Source organism: Pituophis catenifer, unplaced genomic scaffold, assembly GCF_029215685.1.
Source record: "Pituophis catenifer annectens isolate HBS135680 unplaced genomic scaffold, rPitCat1.0.hap2 SCAF_3, whole genome shotgun sequence".
NCBI classification, from domain to species: domain Eukaryota; kingdom Metazoa; phylum Chordata; class Lepidosauria; order Squamata; family Colubridae; genus Pituophis; species Pituophis catenifer.
In genome coordinates this window covers 15,570,765-15,588,441 of record NW_027256883.1, presented here as the reverse complement: position 1 = coordinate 15,588,441, position 17,677 = coordinate 15,570,765, and the positions used below count along the sequence as shown (strand labels likewise).

The 17,677-nt window shown below is 41.7% G+C and overlaps 1 protein-coding gene across 1 annotated transcript in view; it reads left to right on the top strand.

Annotated features, from left to right (window-relative positions):
• Positions 1–17,677, top strand: part of FER1L6 (fer-1 like family member 6) — a 110,203-nt gene that overhangs the window by 35,989 nt on the left and 56,537 nt on the right. The window contains exons 13-20 of the mRNA XM_070942030.1: positions 1,866–2,052; positions 3,754–3,874; positions 6,457–6,557; positions 8,768–8,858; positions 11,691–11,810; positions 13,904–14,056; positions 14,779–14,965; positions 16,677–16,801. Coding sequence (XP_070798131.1) covers positions 1,866–2,052; positions 3,754–3,874; positions 6,457–6,557; positions 8,768–8,858; positions 11,691–11,810; positions 13,904–14,056; positions 14,779–14,965; positions 16,677–16,801 — 1,085 coding nt within the window. The remainder of the gene's footprint in view (positions 1–1,865; positions 2,053–3,753; positions 3,875–6,456; positions 6,558–8,767; positions 8,859–11,690; positions 11,811–13,903; positions 14,057–14,778; positions 14,966–16,676; positions 16,802–17,677) is intronic.

The following is a 17,677-nucleotide window of genomic DNA, read 5'->3' as shown; positions in this document are numbered from 1 at the left end:
TTTGCTTGTCAGAAGGTTTCAAAAGATGATCACGTGACCCTGGGGCATTGCAACCGTCATAAGTATGAGCCAGTTGCCAAGCATCTGAATTTTGATCACCTGATCATGGGGATGCTGCAAAGGTCATAACTGTGAAAAATAGTCATAAGTCACTTTTTTCAGTGTCGTTGTAACTTTGAACGGTCAATAAATGAACTGTTGTAAGTCGAGGACTATTTGTACTGTATCATGTATCAACTGGATATTATTCTATAGGATCAAAGAATTGATAGGATTGTAGTCCAAACTGTCAGGATACCAAGGGGAAGGTTGTAGACAGGGATTTTCCAAAGACCGAGGATATAGGTGAATCACACAGGTGATTTGTTATAGGGATCCCATTTAGGATCCCTTTCTAAAGCCTGTATCAGGGTTCCAAGTAACACCCTCAACGAAAGAAGACTCCGAGGCTTGGATTTCCTCAAAGTTACATTTTATTAGAGATGTCATATTGGCACATCTGGGGAAACCTAAATCTGAAAGCTTCCAGGTTTTCCCCACCCAAAAGAAAGTTCAAGTCCCTGCCCAGCACCCACAACGCACTGTCCCAACTGGAGATGCCTCTCAGTTCTCTCATGGCAGCTGCAGGGTATCGTGGCCTTGACTCTCTGAGAAAAGAATGTTATTTTGACTATATATCACCCATGCTCTATACATTCCCCCCTTCCATTTTCCCACAGTAGAAATTGTAGCAGGCCTGAAGGCCCAACTGTAAAAGATGGCTTCCAGCAGGGTGAAATGCTCCCGGTTCGGACTGGATCGCCCGATCCGGTAGTGATGGAGGCAGGTGGTTCGGAGAACCGGTAGCAAAAATCCCTGCTGAGGCACACAATCATCAGAGGCTTTTTTAAAAAAAAAATTTAAAGGCATTTTTTCTACAACCTTTTTGGTGGAAAAAATTCAGAGGCATTCAAAAGAAAAAAAGCCTCTGATGATCGTGCGGCTCAGCTGGGATCGTCAAATGCTTTTAAAAGCCTCTGATGATTCAAGCTGAGTTGCCTGATCGGCAGAGGCTTTTTTTCTTTTAAATGCCTCTGACAATCCAAGCTGAGTTGCCTAATCAGCAGAGGCTTTTTTTCTTTTAAATGCCCCTCACGATTCAAGCTGAGTTGCCTGATCGGCAGAGGCTTTTAAAAGAAAAATAGCCTCTGCCGATCAGGCAACTCAGCTGGGATTGTCAGAGCCTTTTGAAAGCATTTTTTTGCTGAAGAGGTTGTAGAAAAAATGGTTTTAAAAAAACCAAAGTTAAAAAAAAAATTTGGCCATGCCCACCCAGTCACATTACCCTCCACAACTACCAAGCCACTCCCAGAGAACCGGTAGTAACAAATTTTAGATTTCACCACTGGCTTCCAGGTCTGACAGCCAGGATTATAGGAGATATCTCAAAAGCTACCTGAAGGAAGAAGAATTATTGTTGGACTTACTTCAAAGTTCTCATGTTCCAAGGAATCAAGATTGCCATTTTCATTTATCATCAAATTCAATACATTCTGCTTCAATTGCCACTCCAGCTGCTATAAAAAGACTTCAAATATCCACTTGAAAACATAGACATGCAAAACAATGAGATCTCTTTTTTAAAAACTAGGTTACCTTTTTCTTAAGTATTTGGATACCTGAGGGAGTTACAGTATTAGCACTGTCGGAGGGAGATGTTCTGTGAAATCCCGCAGAATTTTAAGAATTTGAAATCTTTATGATACCTGCTCATCAGCACCAAATGTTTGGTACTGTAAATGAATTCCTGGGTTTTATCTTTAGTCCTAATCTCATTTCTATCTTTCTCATTTTGCCATCCTGACAAGTAGTTTTGGTTTTTGTAGGGGACTTTGGAAATGTGATTGATGGAGTGTCATCTGGAGCCAGGGGGAAAAAGAAGGCCCATGAAGGAGAAGAAGAAGAAGGTTCCCCTTTGTTGCACGAAGGAACAGGAGAAGATTCTCCTGACGTTGCAATGCCTCTGATATCTACCACATCTCCTGAAAAGCCATTAATTACGGAAGGAAACAGGTAGATTCATTCTGCTAAATTTCCATCTCTTGCTCTCTTTAACTGGGACTCTTCAAATAACCAATGGGTTGACACATCATTGAGCCAAGCTTAAGTATGGGTTGTTGACTAAACCACTACTAATTAAAGGTAAAGGTAAAGGTTCCCCTCGCACATATGTGCTAGTCGTTCCCAACTCTAAGGGGTGGTGCTCATCTCGGTTTCAAAGCCGAAGAGCCAGCACTGTCCGAAGATGTATCTGTGGTCATGTGGCCGGCATGACTAAACGCCAAAGGTACACGGAACGCTGTTACCAGTGGTGGGTTGTCCCCAGTTTGCACCGCTTCTATAGAACCGGTAGTAAAACTGGTGGGTGGCTCCGCCCACTGACCCTGACATCATCAAAATGCTCCTGCGCTTGTGCAGAAGAGCGCGCGGCCCCATTGCGAACCGGTAGTAAAGGTAAGTAGAACCCACCTGTGGCTGTTACATTCCCACCAAAGGTGGTCCCTATTTTTCTACTTGCATTTTTACATGCTTTCGAACTGCTAGGTTAGCAGAAGCTGGGACAAGTAACCGGTGCTCATCCCTGTTATACGGCACTGGGGATTCGAACCGCTGAACTGCCAACCTTTCAATTGACAAACTCAGCGTCTTAGTCACTGAACCACCGCATCCCTTAAACCACTACTAATTAGGTTCTCGTATAATACTAACTCCAGTGACTCGGATTGCACAAAACATCAAAACTTGACTCCCCATAAGTACCCAAAATTACTTTAGGGAGTTGTCAACAATTTTTTGGGATGTTCTAAACTGTGATGGAATTAGGGGCTAGTGAAGTGACTCTGCCTAGAGGAAAAGTCAAGAAAAAAAGTCAAAAAAGTTGGTCGGTCCCAGCCATCCTCTTAACTTTTTTGAACGGTGGGCATAACCCCTTGCCAAAATGATTTACTGGAACATCTATAAAAATTATCATGTGTCAGTCATGAAAAGGTGATAGGAACACAGAGTTGGGAAAGTAGAGAAAGTTAGCCAGTTAAAATACTGTAGAATACTGTACTGCCTGCATACTTCTATGTATATACCTGCTTATTAGGGCTTTGCCCCCCCCCCCAAGCGGTGTTGTTCTATACAAAGCTGGCTTATTGCCCCCACAATCTGGGTCCTCAATTTACCTACCTCGAAAGGATGGAAGGCTGAGTCAACCTTGAGCCTGATGAGATTTGAACTCTCACTAATTGCAGGCAGCTGGCAGCTAAGTGCTAGCAGTTAACAGCACTTAGTCCGCTGCACCACCGAGGCTATAGCATTTCAGACAAATGGTTATCCAATCTCTTCTTAAAAACTTGGAGCATTTACAACTTCTGGAGGCAGATTGTTCCACTGATGGTGATCCTTGTGGTTATTGGCACACTTGGTGCCATACCAAAAGACCTTGGATAGAAAAGCGGCACATCAATAAAATTTCCATCTGTCGATAACAAAACGCCAGTCACATCTGGGAATCCCAAAGAACTGTTTGACCAGGATCTAACAGCACCAATGATTCAATTGATTCATTAATCAATTCATAATTGAGTTAGGTATCATTTTTAAAAACAGATTTTTTAAAAAAACCAGGTAATTTTTAATGACTACTAACTTATGCTAGACCTTGTATGTGAGGTCCCTTAGGAAGTGGATTTCAACAGACCGATGAGCATTCTTCTCTTTCAACAGAAACTACCTATACTTGCCTTATGGTGAGAAGAAGCCTTGCGTTTACGTCAAGAGCTTTTGGGGGAATCAAACCTTTCGGTTGTATCTCTCAAATACCCTGGAAAAAATGGGAGATCTCTTGGTAAGTTTGGAATGACGCTGATGTTTGAGCCGCACATAGAGAGTGTGTCTTTGTGAAACAATTTTCAATCGATCAATCAACTCAGTTGTTTCAACTGGCGTAAGTGGGCAGCCTTTTCTGGATGGTTTGAAATGCTGAATACATATTGTGGGTGCATTATGCTCCTATGCTTTTGCTATTATTTTGCTTAAAATTTTGCTTAAAATCCCTGGTTATCCGCTGAGTTGCATTTGCAAAATGGGTAGCCATGTACATTGATTAAATAAATGGGTTTTTATAATACAGTAGTTTCCCTAGAGTAAACATTCATTTCTTATTGGAAATCTTTCAAGAAATTAAGGAAAAAGAAGAGACAGAATATTATAGAATATGGAATAAATAGTATAATTGGTTTAAGATTAACAATAAAGAATAATAACTATTAGGAGAGAAAAATAGAAGTACAAAATAGAGATGTATCCTATGTGCAGAGTGGAATAAAAATGTATATAATATGAAGGTAGAAATATATAATAGTAAAGAAATAACTAAAATGTACAGTTCTCTATAAGGGAAAAAGGGGGGAAAAAGAGGGGGGGGGGAAAGGAAAAAGAGGGGAAGAAGATGGAGTAATAGATTAAGATAAAGGGGAAGAAGAATAAAGTAATAACTGGAAGACCACTAAGAAACAATGCTTAATATGATAAGTTTATTTATATGTTGTATGTTGGGAAATCTTTCTGTTCATTGAACTATTTTGAATCCAGTGAGAAGGAGCTGGTGTCTTCACTCTCTAGTAAAAGTGTGTTAGGTTTGTTTTTGTTTACTATTATGCAGTGGTGAAATCCAAATTTTTTTACTACCGGTTCTGTGGGTGTGGCTTGGTGGGCATAGTGTGGCTTGGTGGGCGTGGTAGGGGAAGGATACTGCAAAATCCCCATTCCCTCCCCAATCCTGGGGAAAGGATATTGCAAAATCCCCATTCCCACCCCACTCTGGGGCCAGCCAGAGGTGGCATTTGCCAGTTCTCTGAACTACTTAAAATTTCTGCTACCAGTTCTCCAGAACCTGTCAGAACCTGCTGGATTTCACCCCTGCTATTATGGGTGTATCACACACACTTGTCACACAGCCTTCCTTTTAACAGTGTCAGAAAGATTAGACTTCTTTCTTTTCTCTTTTTTTCAAGTCAGGATTTTAATAAAATGCAACAGACAATTGGCGGAGAGACAAAATATATTTATTCAGCCAAAGTTGTCAAGTTGCTTTGGATGGGTGGCTGCATCAGGCTTTCTTTCCATCTATTTATAGGGGTTTTTTTTTTTAAGTCAATCATTATCAACCGAATGAAATATGTCGGCTTATATGTCGGCTTATTATTATTATTTTATTATTTATTATTTTTATTTCTTTTATATTGGATCTCTATGTCCTGTAAGATGGCTTGAGTAGGTAGCAATATAAATTTTCTAAATAATGAATGAATAAATAAATAAATAAATAAAATTATTACAAGAGTTTCTGCCCTATCAGCGTGAACATCTTAGGCATCAACATCCCAATCAACAACGAAAAAGCTACACACAACCAGGCACTTCGTAAACCGCTTAGAGAGGGCTGTTGTTGTTAGTTGCGAAGTCGTGTCTGACCCATCGTGACCCCATGGACAACGTTCCTCCAGGCCTTCCTGTCCTCTATCATCCTCTGGAGTCCATTTAAGCTCACGCCGACTGCTTCAGTGACTCCATCCAGCCACCTCGTTCTCTGTCGTCCCCTTCTTCTTTTGCCCTCCATCGTTCCCAGCATTAGGCTCTTCTCCAGTGAGTCCTTCCTTCTCATTAGGTGGCCAAAGTATTTGAGTTTCATCTTCAGGATCTGGCCTTCTAAAGAGCAGTCAGGGTTGATCTCCTCTAGGACTGACCGGTTTGATCGCCTTGCAGTCCAAGGGACTCGCAGGAGTCTTCTCCAGCACCAGAGTTCAAAGGCCTCAATTCTTTGGCGTTCAGCCTTTCTTATGGTCCAACTTTCACAGCCATCCATTGCAACTGGGAAAACCATAGCCTTGACTATATGCACTAGAGAGGGCTGTAAAGCATTGTAAAGTGGTATATAAGTCTAAATGCTATTGCTATTCCGGTCGAGAGAACTTCTCTGACTATGGGCTCCCGCAGGAATCCAAAAGCTCAGAAGACTAAATCTTCGTCGCCAAGACTAAGTCTTGGCGACCGACCCAGATTGGATCCTGCAACATTATCCTGGGACATGTATATTTGCCTTCATTCGTGAACATCTTCTTTTTATATTCGGTTAAACACGTTTCCTTATCTTAAAGTTACAGCAAACTTCATTATTTATGGTTTAGCAGATTTTTCTTTATCTACAGCTAAGCAATGGGCATTTTTTCTTTCTACATGTATTTTTCTATACATGTTTTCTTTTGTTACATGAAAGATTCACTTATTTATATTGACAGTAGGAACCAGCTACTGTCTTTCCTTATTGTAAGCATATAAAAATATTCCAACAATAATATGTACCTATAGCATCGATTGATATCTGAAATTATTTTAATGCCCTTCTTTATTCTTCTCTTTTTCTTTCAGGAAGAAGGTTTGGAGCAAGTGAAAAATCTCATTAAAGTTTCTGAGATTGCATCAGAAGAGAAAATAAAGTCAACTCTGGTTGATTTTATCAAGCAAAGTAGGTAAGAATACTCAGGGAAGAAACCTGTCAGAATAGTTCTACATGATTGATAGAAACTGGTGATATTTGGAAATGTTACACTTTCTGAATAGAATAGAATAGGATAGAATAGAATAGAATAGAATAGAATAGAATAGAATAGAATAGAATAGAATAGAATAGAATAGAATAATAGAGTTGGAAGGGATCTTGGAGGTCTTCTAGTCCAACCCCCTGCCTAGGCAGGAAACCCTACACCACTTCAGACAAATGGTTATCCAACCTCTTCTTAAAAACTTCCAGTGTTGGAGCATTCACAACTTCTGGAGGCAAGTTGTTCCACTGATTAATTATTCTAACTGTCAGGAAATTTCTTCTTAGTTCTAGGTTGTTTCTCTCCTTGATTAGTTTCCACCCATTGCTTCTTGTCCTGCCCTCAGGTGCTTTGGAGAATAGCTTGACTCCCTCTTCTTTGTGGCAGCCCCTGAGATATTGGAACACTGCTATCATGTCTCCCCTCGTCCTTCTCTTCATTAATCATGTAGAGAAGAGCCAGTTTACAGGTAGTCCTTGACTTACGGCCACGCTTGAGCCCAAAATTTATGTTGTTAAGTAAGACATTTGTTAAGTGAGTTTTGCCTGATTTTTACGATCTTCCTTGCCATAGTTGTTAAGTGAATCACTGCAGTTGATAAGTTAGTAACCCGGTTGTTAAGTGAATCTTGCTTCTCCATTGACTTTGCTTGTCAGAAGGTCGCAAAAGGGGATCACATGACTCTTGGGACACAGCAACGGTCATAAATATGAACCAGTTGCCAAGCGTCTGAATTTCAATCACATGACCCTGGGGATGCTGCAAAGGTCGTAACTGTGAAAAATAGTCATAAATCACTTTTTTCAGTGCCGTTGTAACTTTGAACAGTCACTAAATGAACTGTTATAAGTCGAGGACTACCTGTAGTGGTTAAAAGCACTAGGCTAAAATTGGGGGACTGTGACTTCTAGTTTTGCCTTAAGCAGAAAGCTAGCTTGGTGACCTTGGGCCAGTCACTCTCGCTCAGCCCTAGGAAGAAGGCAAAGGCAAATACACATACACACACATCATGCAGAGTTGATTTCTAACACACTGTATGTCTACGTTGATTTTGAATCTGTCCCACATCAGTTTGTGACTTATTTTTAAACAAATTATATACAAAAATAACTTTGCTTTTGATTAATTTTCCACAGAATAATCTTCTATACATAAGTCATTTGGCACTTTGTATTCACCTGAACTTAAAATACGTGTCTTTTGATCAATATTTATATATTCTACTTAAGCATTGTGTTGTAAAAAGGTTGAATCATAACCAAGTTTTATTCTGCATGTAAATAATTGAGCCTTGATAGTACAGTGGTCTAAGCACCCTGTTATTAACACAGCTGCCTGCAATTTCTGCTGGTTCGAATCTCTCCAAGGCTCAAGGTTGACTCAGCCTTCCATCCTTTCTAAGGTAGGTGAAATGAGGACCCAGTTTGTGGGGGCAATAAGCTGACTTTGTATAAATATACAAAAGGATGAAGGCTATTGCTTAACGCATTGTAAGCCGCCCTGAGTCTCCGGAGAAGGGCGGCATATAAATCAAATTAAAAAAAAAAAAAAGTGAGGGAAGTGTGAGTCATCTTAAAAATGAAAACTGATTGAAATCTTTGAGCACAGCAGCTAAATCAGAATTGCTTGCTTTTTTTATATATATTCTGTAAGTGTAAAAGTTATTACTGGCTTTGATTCCAATTTTGTGCAAAGGCCTACTTTCAATTGTTTTTTCCTTTATAAATTTACCTGCAATTCATTACTAGATAATCCAGCAAGCTTTTGATTCTGCCAGAAGAACGTAATATTGATTGGAAGCATTCACTAACAATTCTTGAAAATAGATATTGCCAAAATCTGCAAGATCAACGTAGTTATGCATATTTCTTTAAACTTCTGTTGGGTGTGGCGATGTAGGTGCAAAATAAAACAGATTAATTTCCTTTGGAATATTAACATAGAAATTGTGTTTCCGAATCTTCATGTTTTTTATAAATACAAATGATGACTGTATTGTGCTATAAATTAAAGCTCGTAATATATCTGCCTCTCCTGCTTTGCTAGATCAAAGTATATCCCAGTAGAAGCGCTATCTTTTTTTTTTTTTGTAGAAATGTTCTTTTATTGTCTCTAAAGCTTCTTTTGTGCATCCATAGATCGTTTATCACAAATGCTGAAAAAAAGCCCAAACTCATGAATCGGACAGCTTTGGATAAAAAAAGACTGAAACTGTGCAAGCAAGAACTGGTATGTGAACTATTTGATTAGGCTGTTGTGGGAATGAATTAAAAACCTGCTGGACCAATTGGCTGGCATTATATTTGTGCTAAGCCATGTTTGGTTTAACTATAATTTAATGAATGAACTGAATAAACTGTTCCAAGATCGAACCTGAGTCAGTCACTGGGACCAGAGGTTTACTCTTCTGAGTTTTCAGACTTGTGCTGGCCATCCAACCAATAGGAAAGCACCACATAAATATGATGTATAGAATAGCCTTAAGCACACATTTTGATAGAGCAAGGGTCGGCAACCCGTGGCTCTGGAGCCACATGTGGTTCTTTCATCACTCTGCTGAGGCTCCCTGTCACCAGTCAGCTCCACAATGGATAGGGCTTTCAGTTAGGACAGGTAGAGGAAAAAGGACGCCGAGGTAGGAGGAGACTCTATGATGGGGGAACTGGACTTCCAGTTGGCAGGGGGAAAAGGATGCCACGCTAGGAAGAGACTCGATGGTGGGGGAACTGGACTTCCAGTTGGCAGGGGAAAAAGGATGCCACATTAGGAGGAGACTTCTGTTCGGCTATAGAATTGAACGGGGGGCTTCAGGTTAGGACCTTTGTGGCTCTTTGAGTTTTTAAGGTTGCTGACCCCTGTGCTAGAGAGAAGTTCTCTGAGGATGGGCTCCAGCATGAGTCTGAAAGCTTGAAAGATTAAATCTCTGGTCCTGGTGACCGAACCAGATTGGAATTTACAACATTATCCTGGGACACATATATTTGTCTTCATTCATGAATAAACTATGTGTAACTAAATGTCCCCCTTCCCAAGTTTCATGCCATCTGTGGTTGTTGTTTTAAATGACAGTGTGTCACTACACTATACTCCATTACACGGGAGGTTGGAAATAGGGAATAGGGCAAGCCATGACCAAAATGGCTGAGTTCCCACAACACATAATGGCAAAGACATTACAATGAACAATTGTATGCTCAGCACCTACCATGGAATTCGATCACTCATGAAATGCTAAATGTGGTCACCATCCAGCCTGATGGAGAGCACTGGCCCAGTTCTGCTCACTTGCACAGATCTGAAGGAGAAATGTGGGAATGTGCTAAAAGACAGTGACAAATGGGAAGATCATTACAGGTATTTTTGTTGTAATTCAGTCACCACTAGTGACACACTGTCATTTAAAATAACCACCACAGATGGCATGAAACTTGGGCAGGAGGACATTTAGTTACACATAGTCCTTGACTTACGAACATCCACGTAGTAACCATTTGAAGAGACTTATGACCATCTCCATGGTCACATGATCAAAATTTGGGCACTGGGCAACTGGCATGTATTTACAATAGTTGCAGGATCCGAGGATCATGTGATCACCATTTACAACTTTCCAAGATGGCTTCCAACAAGCAAAGTCAATCGGGAAAGCCAAATTCTCTTAATGACCGCATGATTCACTTACATTGTAAAATCGGGTATAACTCACTGAACAACCACTTTGAGATGGACAAAGTTGTGGTCGTAATTTGAGGATTACTTGTATAGCAATAAATCCCTATAAAAAAGTAAAGGTAAAGGTTCCTCTTGCACATATGTGCTAGTCGTTCCCGACTCTAGGGGTGATGTTCATCTCCGTTTCAAAGCCGAAGAGCCAGTGCTGTCCAAAGACGTCTCCGTGGTCATGTGGCTGGCATGACTCAATCTAGAGGCACACGAAACGCTGTTACCATCCCACCAAAGGGGGTCCCTATTTTTCTATTTTGCATTTTTTAGGTGCTTTCGAACTGCTAGGTTGGCAGAAGCTGGGACAAGTAATGGGAGCTTACCCCATTATGCAGCACTAGGGATTCGAACCGCTGAATTGCCGACTTTTTGATCAACAAACTCAGGGTCTTAGCCACTGAGTCACCGCGTCCCTATAAATCCCTATAGGATGTTGCTAATGTGGGCAAAGAACCATGGGAATCTCTCCTGGAAAACCATGGGAATCTCTCTTTTGTAACTTTCTTGAGGCTGGGAAGTCACCTTTTAAAATCTATTGGCCTTCAAAAGTCTTAGGATTCATGGCTGCTGATGTTATGTTGTCATTGGCACCTCCATAGGCAAATCTGTCCATTAGGGAGGCAGTATTAAGAAAATGCCCACTTAATGCCTCCACCTTCTTGTCCTTCCAAACACTGCAATTGGAAGAATTAACTTTGAGGGGTTGGAATTTTGCACTTCCTCTCAAAGGACTTAGAGTTGCAGGTTGCCTTCATACTGCAAACTAGAGCATTTGCATCCCCTGGAATTGTGTGAGTCCCAGAACTAATCAGTTGTTTGAGCCATGGTGGCACAGTGGTTAGAGTGCAGTACTGCAGGCTACTTCTGCTGACTGCCGGCTAACTGCAATTTGGCAGTTCAAATCTCACCAGGCTCAAGGATGGCTCAGCCTTCCATCCTTCTGAGGTGGGTAAAATGAGGACCCAAATTGTTGGGGGCAATAGGCTGACTCTGTAAAACCGCTTAGAGAGGGCTGTAAAGCACTGTAAAGCAGTATATAAGTATAAGTGCTATTGCTATTGAGGGTGGAGATTCGTTCTCCAAGCTTTTGGGTTGGTTTTATTACCAAACATTTTGTTACCAGGCTAGGTAACAACTTCAGCAGAATTTAGGGAGAGATTTAGGAAAGATTAAAGGAAAGATTTCCCTAAATTCCCCTGAAGATGTTATCTAGCCTAGTAATGAAACGTTCAGAAACCGACCCACAAGCTCGGAGAACAAACCTCCACCCTCATCCTACATCCAAGCTACAGATATTCGCCACTCCTACAGATCCGTTGTTTCTCTGTGCTTTTACAGGAAGCCATGTCAAAGGATGCTAAAGGGATTCTCCAGCAGCAAAAAAAGAAGATTTCGCTAGATGAAATGATGCGTGAAACACAAAACTTTATAGAGAGGATTCGGTTCTTAATTGACGAGGTAACTGCTCGAGTTTCCTTTCTTCATCCACTTGATCTTCAAAGGCAACACCCTACTTTCTGCCTTAGAAATGATTTGTGATAGCTAGTGTTTTCTGAGACCTGGGCATTGCTTGCAAATTGCTATGGGCTCCTCCAGTGTAAAGAATAAAAGCATGCCTAATTAGACAATGCTAAGAATCAGCACCAATAGATATGCTTCTTGACATCTCCGTTGGGACTGGAACTTATGGTCAAGATTCACTTTACAAGAGAAAGCATAATGTCTCCTTAGCCTATATCCTAATATTGTCAGGTTTCGAGGTCGTCTCAAATAAATTGCATTTCAAACAAAGTCTTTGAAGAAAACTCCCATTTATTTAGCACGACATTCTAACTCTGACTGCATCACAGCCAACACTGACTTCCAGACCCAAATCCCTCCCTTTCCATTCCCCACTCCCCTGCACTCATTGGCCATCTTCCAAGTCACTCTACCCCTAATATACTGCTCCAGCTCAAAGGAATTTCCCCCCTCCCATCCCATCTCCTAGGGGATATTATCTCCAGGGAAAATAAGTAGGTGAAAAGTCAAACGTCCCTTTCCAGATGCCTCTGCTTCTCCTTCTTATGTCAGCACTAGAGTAAATGCAGCTTGAAGTGCTAACGAATATTTACATTTTTAAAAGACCTCCTCTGTGTGTGTGTGTGTGTGTGTGTGTGTGTAGTTTACAAAAACTTTCTTACGTTGTAATGTATACATTTGGACTGAGGACATTCAATCTCACTCCCTTCCCAACTGAGTAGGCTGATGTCTGAATGTAATTGTTGTGGTCCGCCAACAGCCTGCGGAGCTAGCAGCAGAGTCGGACAGTGAGCAGGCTGGGGCGGACCATGGGCCAGTTCTGGAGTCCGGGGAAGGCTCGGACAAGGGCTCTGCATCAGAGGCAGAGAAAGGGCCATCTGGGAGGTATGTGCTGCCTCCGGAGCCTCCAGAATCGGACCTTAGTGAGGAAGAGGAACCTGTTTCCAGTGCGTGCATGCGCAGAGCTGCCAGAAGTCAAGAACAGCTAAAACAAAAGGGACAACTTGGGAGTAGGGCTTGGAGATGATTGGCCCCTCCCATAAGACTTAATAGTGGAGGAAAGGCACGTGGGCCTTTGCAGGAAGCAATGTTTGTTCATTTGGTTCAGCTTAAAGCCTGAAGCTCTGTTTGATTCTGGACTCCGTGTGGCTTTGCCAATTAGATCTTTGGCAACGTGTCAAGGGAGATAAAGGTGGGTGATTATCCCGAAGGATTTCTCCCGAAGGACTCTTTATAACTAATTGGGACTCATCTGTGAATGAAAGAGAATATACAGCTGTTGCAATAAAAAAGGTTTTTGGGACTACTTGTGAGATTTAATGACTCAGGAAGCCTAGGTCAGAACAGTAATTTTAATTTTACTCTATAATGTACTGAATGTTTGTGAGTCCCTAGCAAGACAACATGTAAGTATTGGGGTTATTTTTTTTTTTTTAATGATCGGTTTTTCATGGTTGCCCAATTCTGATGTACAAACACGAATTGTGAAAAGTAGCTTTATTTGTCTTTTTTCTACAGCCCTTCCGTTTTTCTTTCTTTTTTAAAAAAAGAAAATTATATGGGCATAGGGTCTTTAAAACCCTCTATTATTGCCATGGATTTAAACACAAACACACACAAAAATCACACGCTCCCCTGTGTAGAATTGGCAGTCTAAAAGAAGGAGCTACAGGACTGGAATAAAGGATTAATTTTCCTCATTCCAATATATTTAATAATGTCAAACTGGGTAGGATCAGCATGTGCTTATGCTACAAAAAACAAAAGCTGAAAGTTAGAGATCAAAACATGCAATAAATAAACCCTCAAATCTGAGCTCTGAGTGCCATTAAAAATGGTATAATATCGTGCCCTAAATAGAGGCTTGTGAATGCAAAGCTATGCCTATGTTTTAATTTTGAAATAAAAGCTTGATGCGTTTAACTGAACCTTTGTTCATCCATCTGAATTTTTCAAATTGCTGCTGCTTCAAAAACAGATTTTGCAAGCTGGGCGCCTGCCTTAAAGCTGTCAATGTTCCTCTTTTCCAGCCTCAACATACAGTGCCCGACATCTTCATCTGGATGCTTAGCAACAATAAAAGAATCGCCTATACAAGAATCCCAGCCAAAGACGTGCTGTATTCCCCTGTGAAGGAGCAGCGGGGCAAACATTGCGGGAAGATTAAAACCCATTTTTTGAAAGTAAGGCTGAAAAGAAATAAAATAATCTTAATCCTCACTAAGTCTTATAGCAGTGGCCTCCAATCTTTTGGGCATCAGGGACTGGTTCCATGGAGAAAGATATTTTCGTGGACAGGAAATGCCTACATCCCGCAGATCAGGGGTGAAATGCTTCCAGTTCGGACCGGATTGTCCAATCCGGTAGCGATGGTGGCGGGTGGTTCGGGGAACCGGTAGCAAAAATCCCTGCCCGCCCCCATTGCCCAGCTGAGCCGCGCGATCATCAGAGGTTGTTTTTTTACTTTTAAAAGAATTTTTTCTACAACCTCTTTGGCCGAAAAAATGATTTTAAAAGGTGCTTTTCCCTCCAAAAAACTTTATAAATCTATAGGCATCGTGGCAAGTTAATAGTGGCAGATTTTCTCCTCTCTATCTAAACATCTCTCCTATTATTCAGATTGATATTCTCCACTATTTTTAGACTGATCTATTGATCCATCTTTCCACAGTACAGATTGTATTTTGCCATTGTTTTCTTCTATACTCCTTTTTTAAATTCTGGCCTGGCTACAGCCATAGGATATCCTGATAGACTCCCTTCCAAGTACTATCCCAGCTGGACCCTGCTTAACTTCTTATGATCAACAGAAGTCATCTAGATGATGCCACCAGTGGAGTATTATGAAAAGAAATATGGTTAGAAATATCATTGGGGATTTGATATTTTAACTTTTTTCCTTTAGTTGCCAGGAAAAAGGCCTCCAGGTTGGAACGTCCATGGAAAAGTTGACACTTATCTCTGGCTTGGCTCTAGTAACTATGCCCATGCTATTTTCGAAAACTTACCAGTTGGATATGAAACAGAAGCACCTATGGCAGAAAGTACAGGATCCCATCTTACTTCCTACCCTGCCAATCTGATCTACAAAAGTGAGACATACTTTGTATTTGGGTACTAACAAATTATCTAATGTATACCTTATTGTTGTTGCTTATAGCTTTATGTACTTCTTTGAAACTTTAAAGAACATAATTAAAATGTTGACCTAGATCAGGGGTCAGCAACCTGCGGCTCTGGAGCCGCATGTGGCTCTTTCATCCCTCTGCTGTGGCTCCCTGTCACCAGTCGGCACCACAATTTTGAGAGGAGCTTCCAGTTGGGGGTGGGTCGGTGGGGGAAGCAAGGCATGCCAGGAAGAGACTCTATGGCAAGAGGCAGGTTTTCAGGTCAGCCCGCAATTGATAGGGTTAGGACTGGTAGAGGAAAAAGGATGCCACGCTAGGAGGAGACTCTATGGTAGGGGAACCAGACTTTCAGTCAGCTCCAGAATTAAACGGGGGGCTTCCGGTTAGGACCTTTGTGGCTCTTTGAGTGTTTAAGGTTGCCGACCCCTGACCTAGATCATTGGTTTCAAAGAAAATTAATTGAATTTTCCTGATTATATGTGCTACTCAACAAGAACATACTTACCTTAGATGGAATCATTTTTGATAAAGAAAATTAAACAGAAGCCATACATTGGATTATATGACTATATAAATCCCTTCTATTAGAAAGCAAGGATTAGTATAATCCTGACCAATTGCCCCATCCATTTTGTTATAAAGTATCTGACATGAATTTACTCATCTAATCAGGGACAAATAAGGGCTCAATTTAATTTTCCACATGTATGAGGGGTTGGGAATTTGAGCATTTCATCCTCATAGCAAAAATATCCTGAGAGTTAATTGTGCAACCATGTACATTTTCTTAAATACATAAATTAAATCCATCCTGCTTAAACGACGGCATTTTGAAGCACAACTAAGCCTGACTAGGTGGCTCAGTGGCCAAGACACTGAGCTTGTCGATCAGAAAGATCAGCAGTTTGACGGTTTGAATCCCTAATACAGGTCTCCTGCGGGAGCAGGGGGTTGGACTAGATGACCTCCAAGGCAGTGGTGAAATCCAAATTTTTTTATAACCGGTTCTGTGGGTGTGGCTTGGTGGGCGTGGTGTGGCTTGGTGGGTGGAGCTTGGTGAGAGGGGCAGAGGAAGGATACTGAAAAATCTCCATTCTCATTCCACTCCAGGGGAAGGATACTGCAAAATTCCCATTCCCACTCCACTCTGGGGCCGGCCAGAGGTGGTATTTGCCGGTTCTCCGAACTACTCAAAATTTCCGCTACCAGTTCTCCAAACTGCTCAAAATTTCCACTACCGGTTCTCCAGAACCTGTCAGAACCTGCTGGATTTCACCCCTGCTCCAAGGCCCCTTCCAACTCTGTTACTGTTACATCTTGGAATAACCATGTAAATGTTCTCATGGTCAGCCCAAGAAGTACTGAAAAACTAGATGCAGAGAATTGTATACTGCTCATATGTTCATGGGGAAGGAGTGAAAGAAAAAGCCCAAAGTATACAATTTTGAATATACAAAATATACAACTTGAACTGGATTTTTTTCCTCTGGGGAAAAACAAGGAAGAACTAGGCTATTTTCCAGATAGTGTTGATCCCACCATGAATCAGTTAGAAGAAAAACAATACAATCTGTTCCATGTTCTTTTATAGTCCCTTCTCCTATTACCATGTTTCTATCATGCTCCTGGTCATCCCCAAACGACATGCATAACTCTCTCCATTACCTGCTTGCAGCCAAGAATATTTTTCAACTGAGAGCTCACATGTATCAAGCAAGAGGATTAATCGCAGCTGACAGCAGCGGCCTCTCGGATCCTTTTGCTAAAGTGACTTTTGTTTCCCACTGCCAGACCACAAAGGTAAGGGAAAATGGGGATGATTAATGTTGTTAGAGCAGTGTGTCTCAACCTAGGGCAGGGGTGTGAAAATCAAGGCCAGATTTGGCCTGCAGGGTGCTTAGATATGGCCCGCTGGGCCACCCTGGAAACAGTGAAGGACTGGCCTGCATTGCCTCTGCCAGCAAAAATGGAGCTCCCAAGCTCCGTTTTTGCTGGCAGAGGGTTGCAGGAGGCCATCGCAGGTGAATACAGAGCTCGAGAGGCCATTTTTGCTGGCAGTCTGCTTGGGCCACCACAGGCGCCCCCAACATGAGTGACATTGAACTGGCCATGCCCACCCAAACACAAAATCCTTGATGCAGCCCTCAATGGATGTTCTGACTAGGCTTCTCCAGCAGCACGAAGCTGAGTCCTTGTCCCGATAAACCCCTTTTATTTAATTTACAGCGAATTCCTCTCCGGCAAAGTCTTTCTTCTCCCACTGTCTTTCAAGATAGTTCACAATTACTGACCTTTATTAGGGTTGGAGAATGGCCAGGCCGATATCTTTCAGACTCCGCAATACTTGGCAAGAATGCAGTAATGAACTAATTGTCTCCTGCAAACTCCACTCCCCTTTTGCTCCTCTTTTATTCCCTCTGGGAGGGGCCATTCATCGTCCACCTGTAGCCTTACTCCCAAGTCAACCCTTGTTCCTTAGTTGTTCCCTTCATCTGACAACTCTGCGCATGCGCATACTGGGAACAGGCTCCAGCTGTTCATCTGGCTCACTGATGTCTGACTCCAAAGGCAGCTGATAACTGGCATATGGCGCTGGCCCCCTCTCTGCCTTTGACGCAGAGCCCACATCAGAGCCTTCCCCAGACTCCAGGACTGGCCCATGTTCCTCTCTAATCT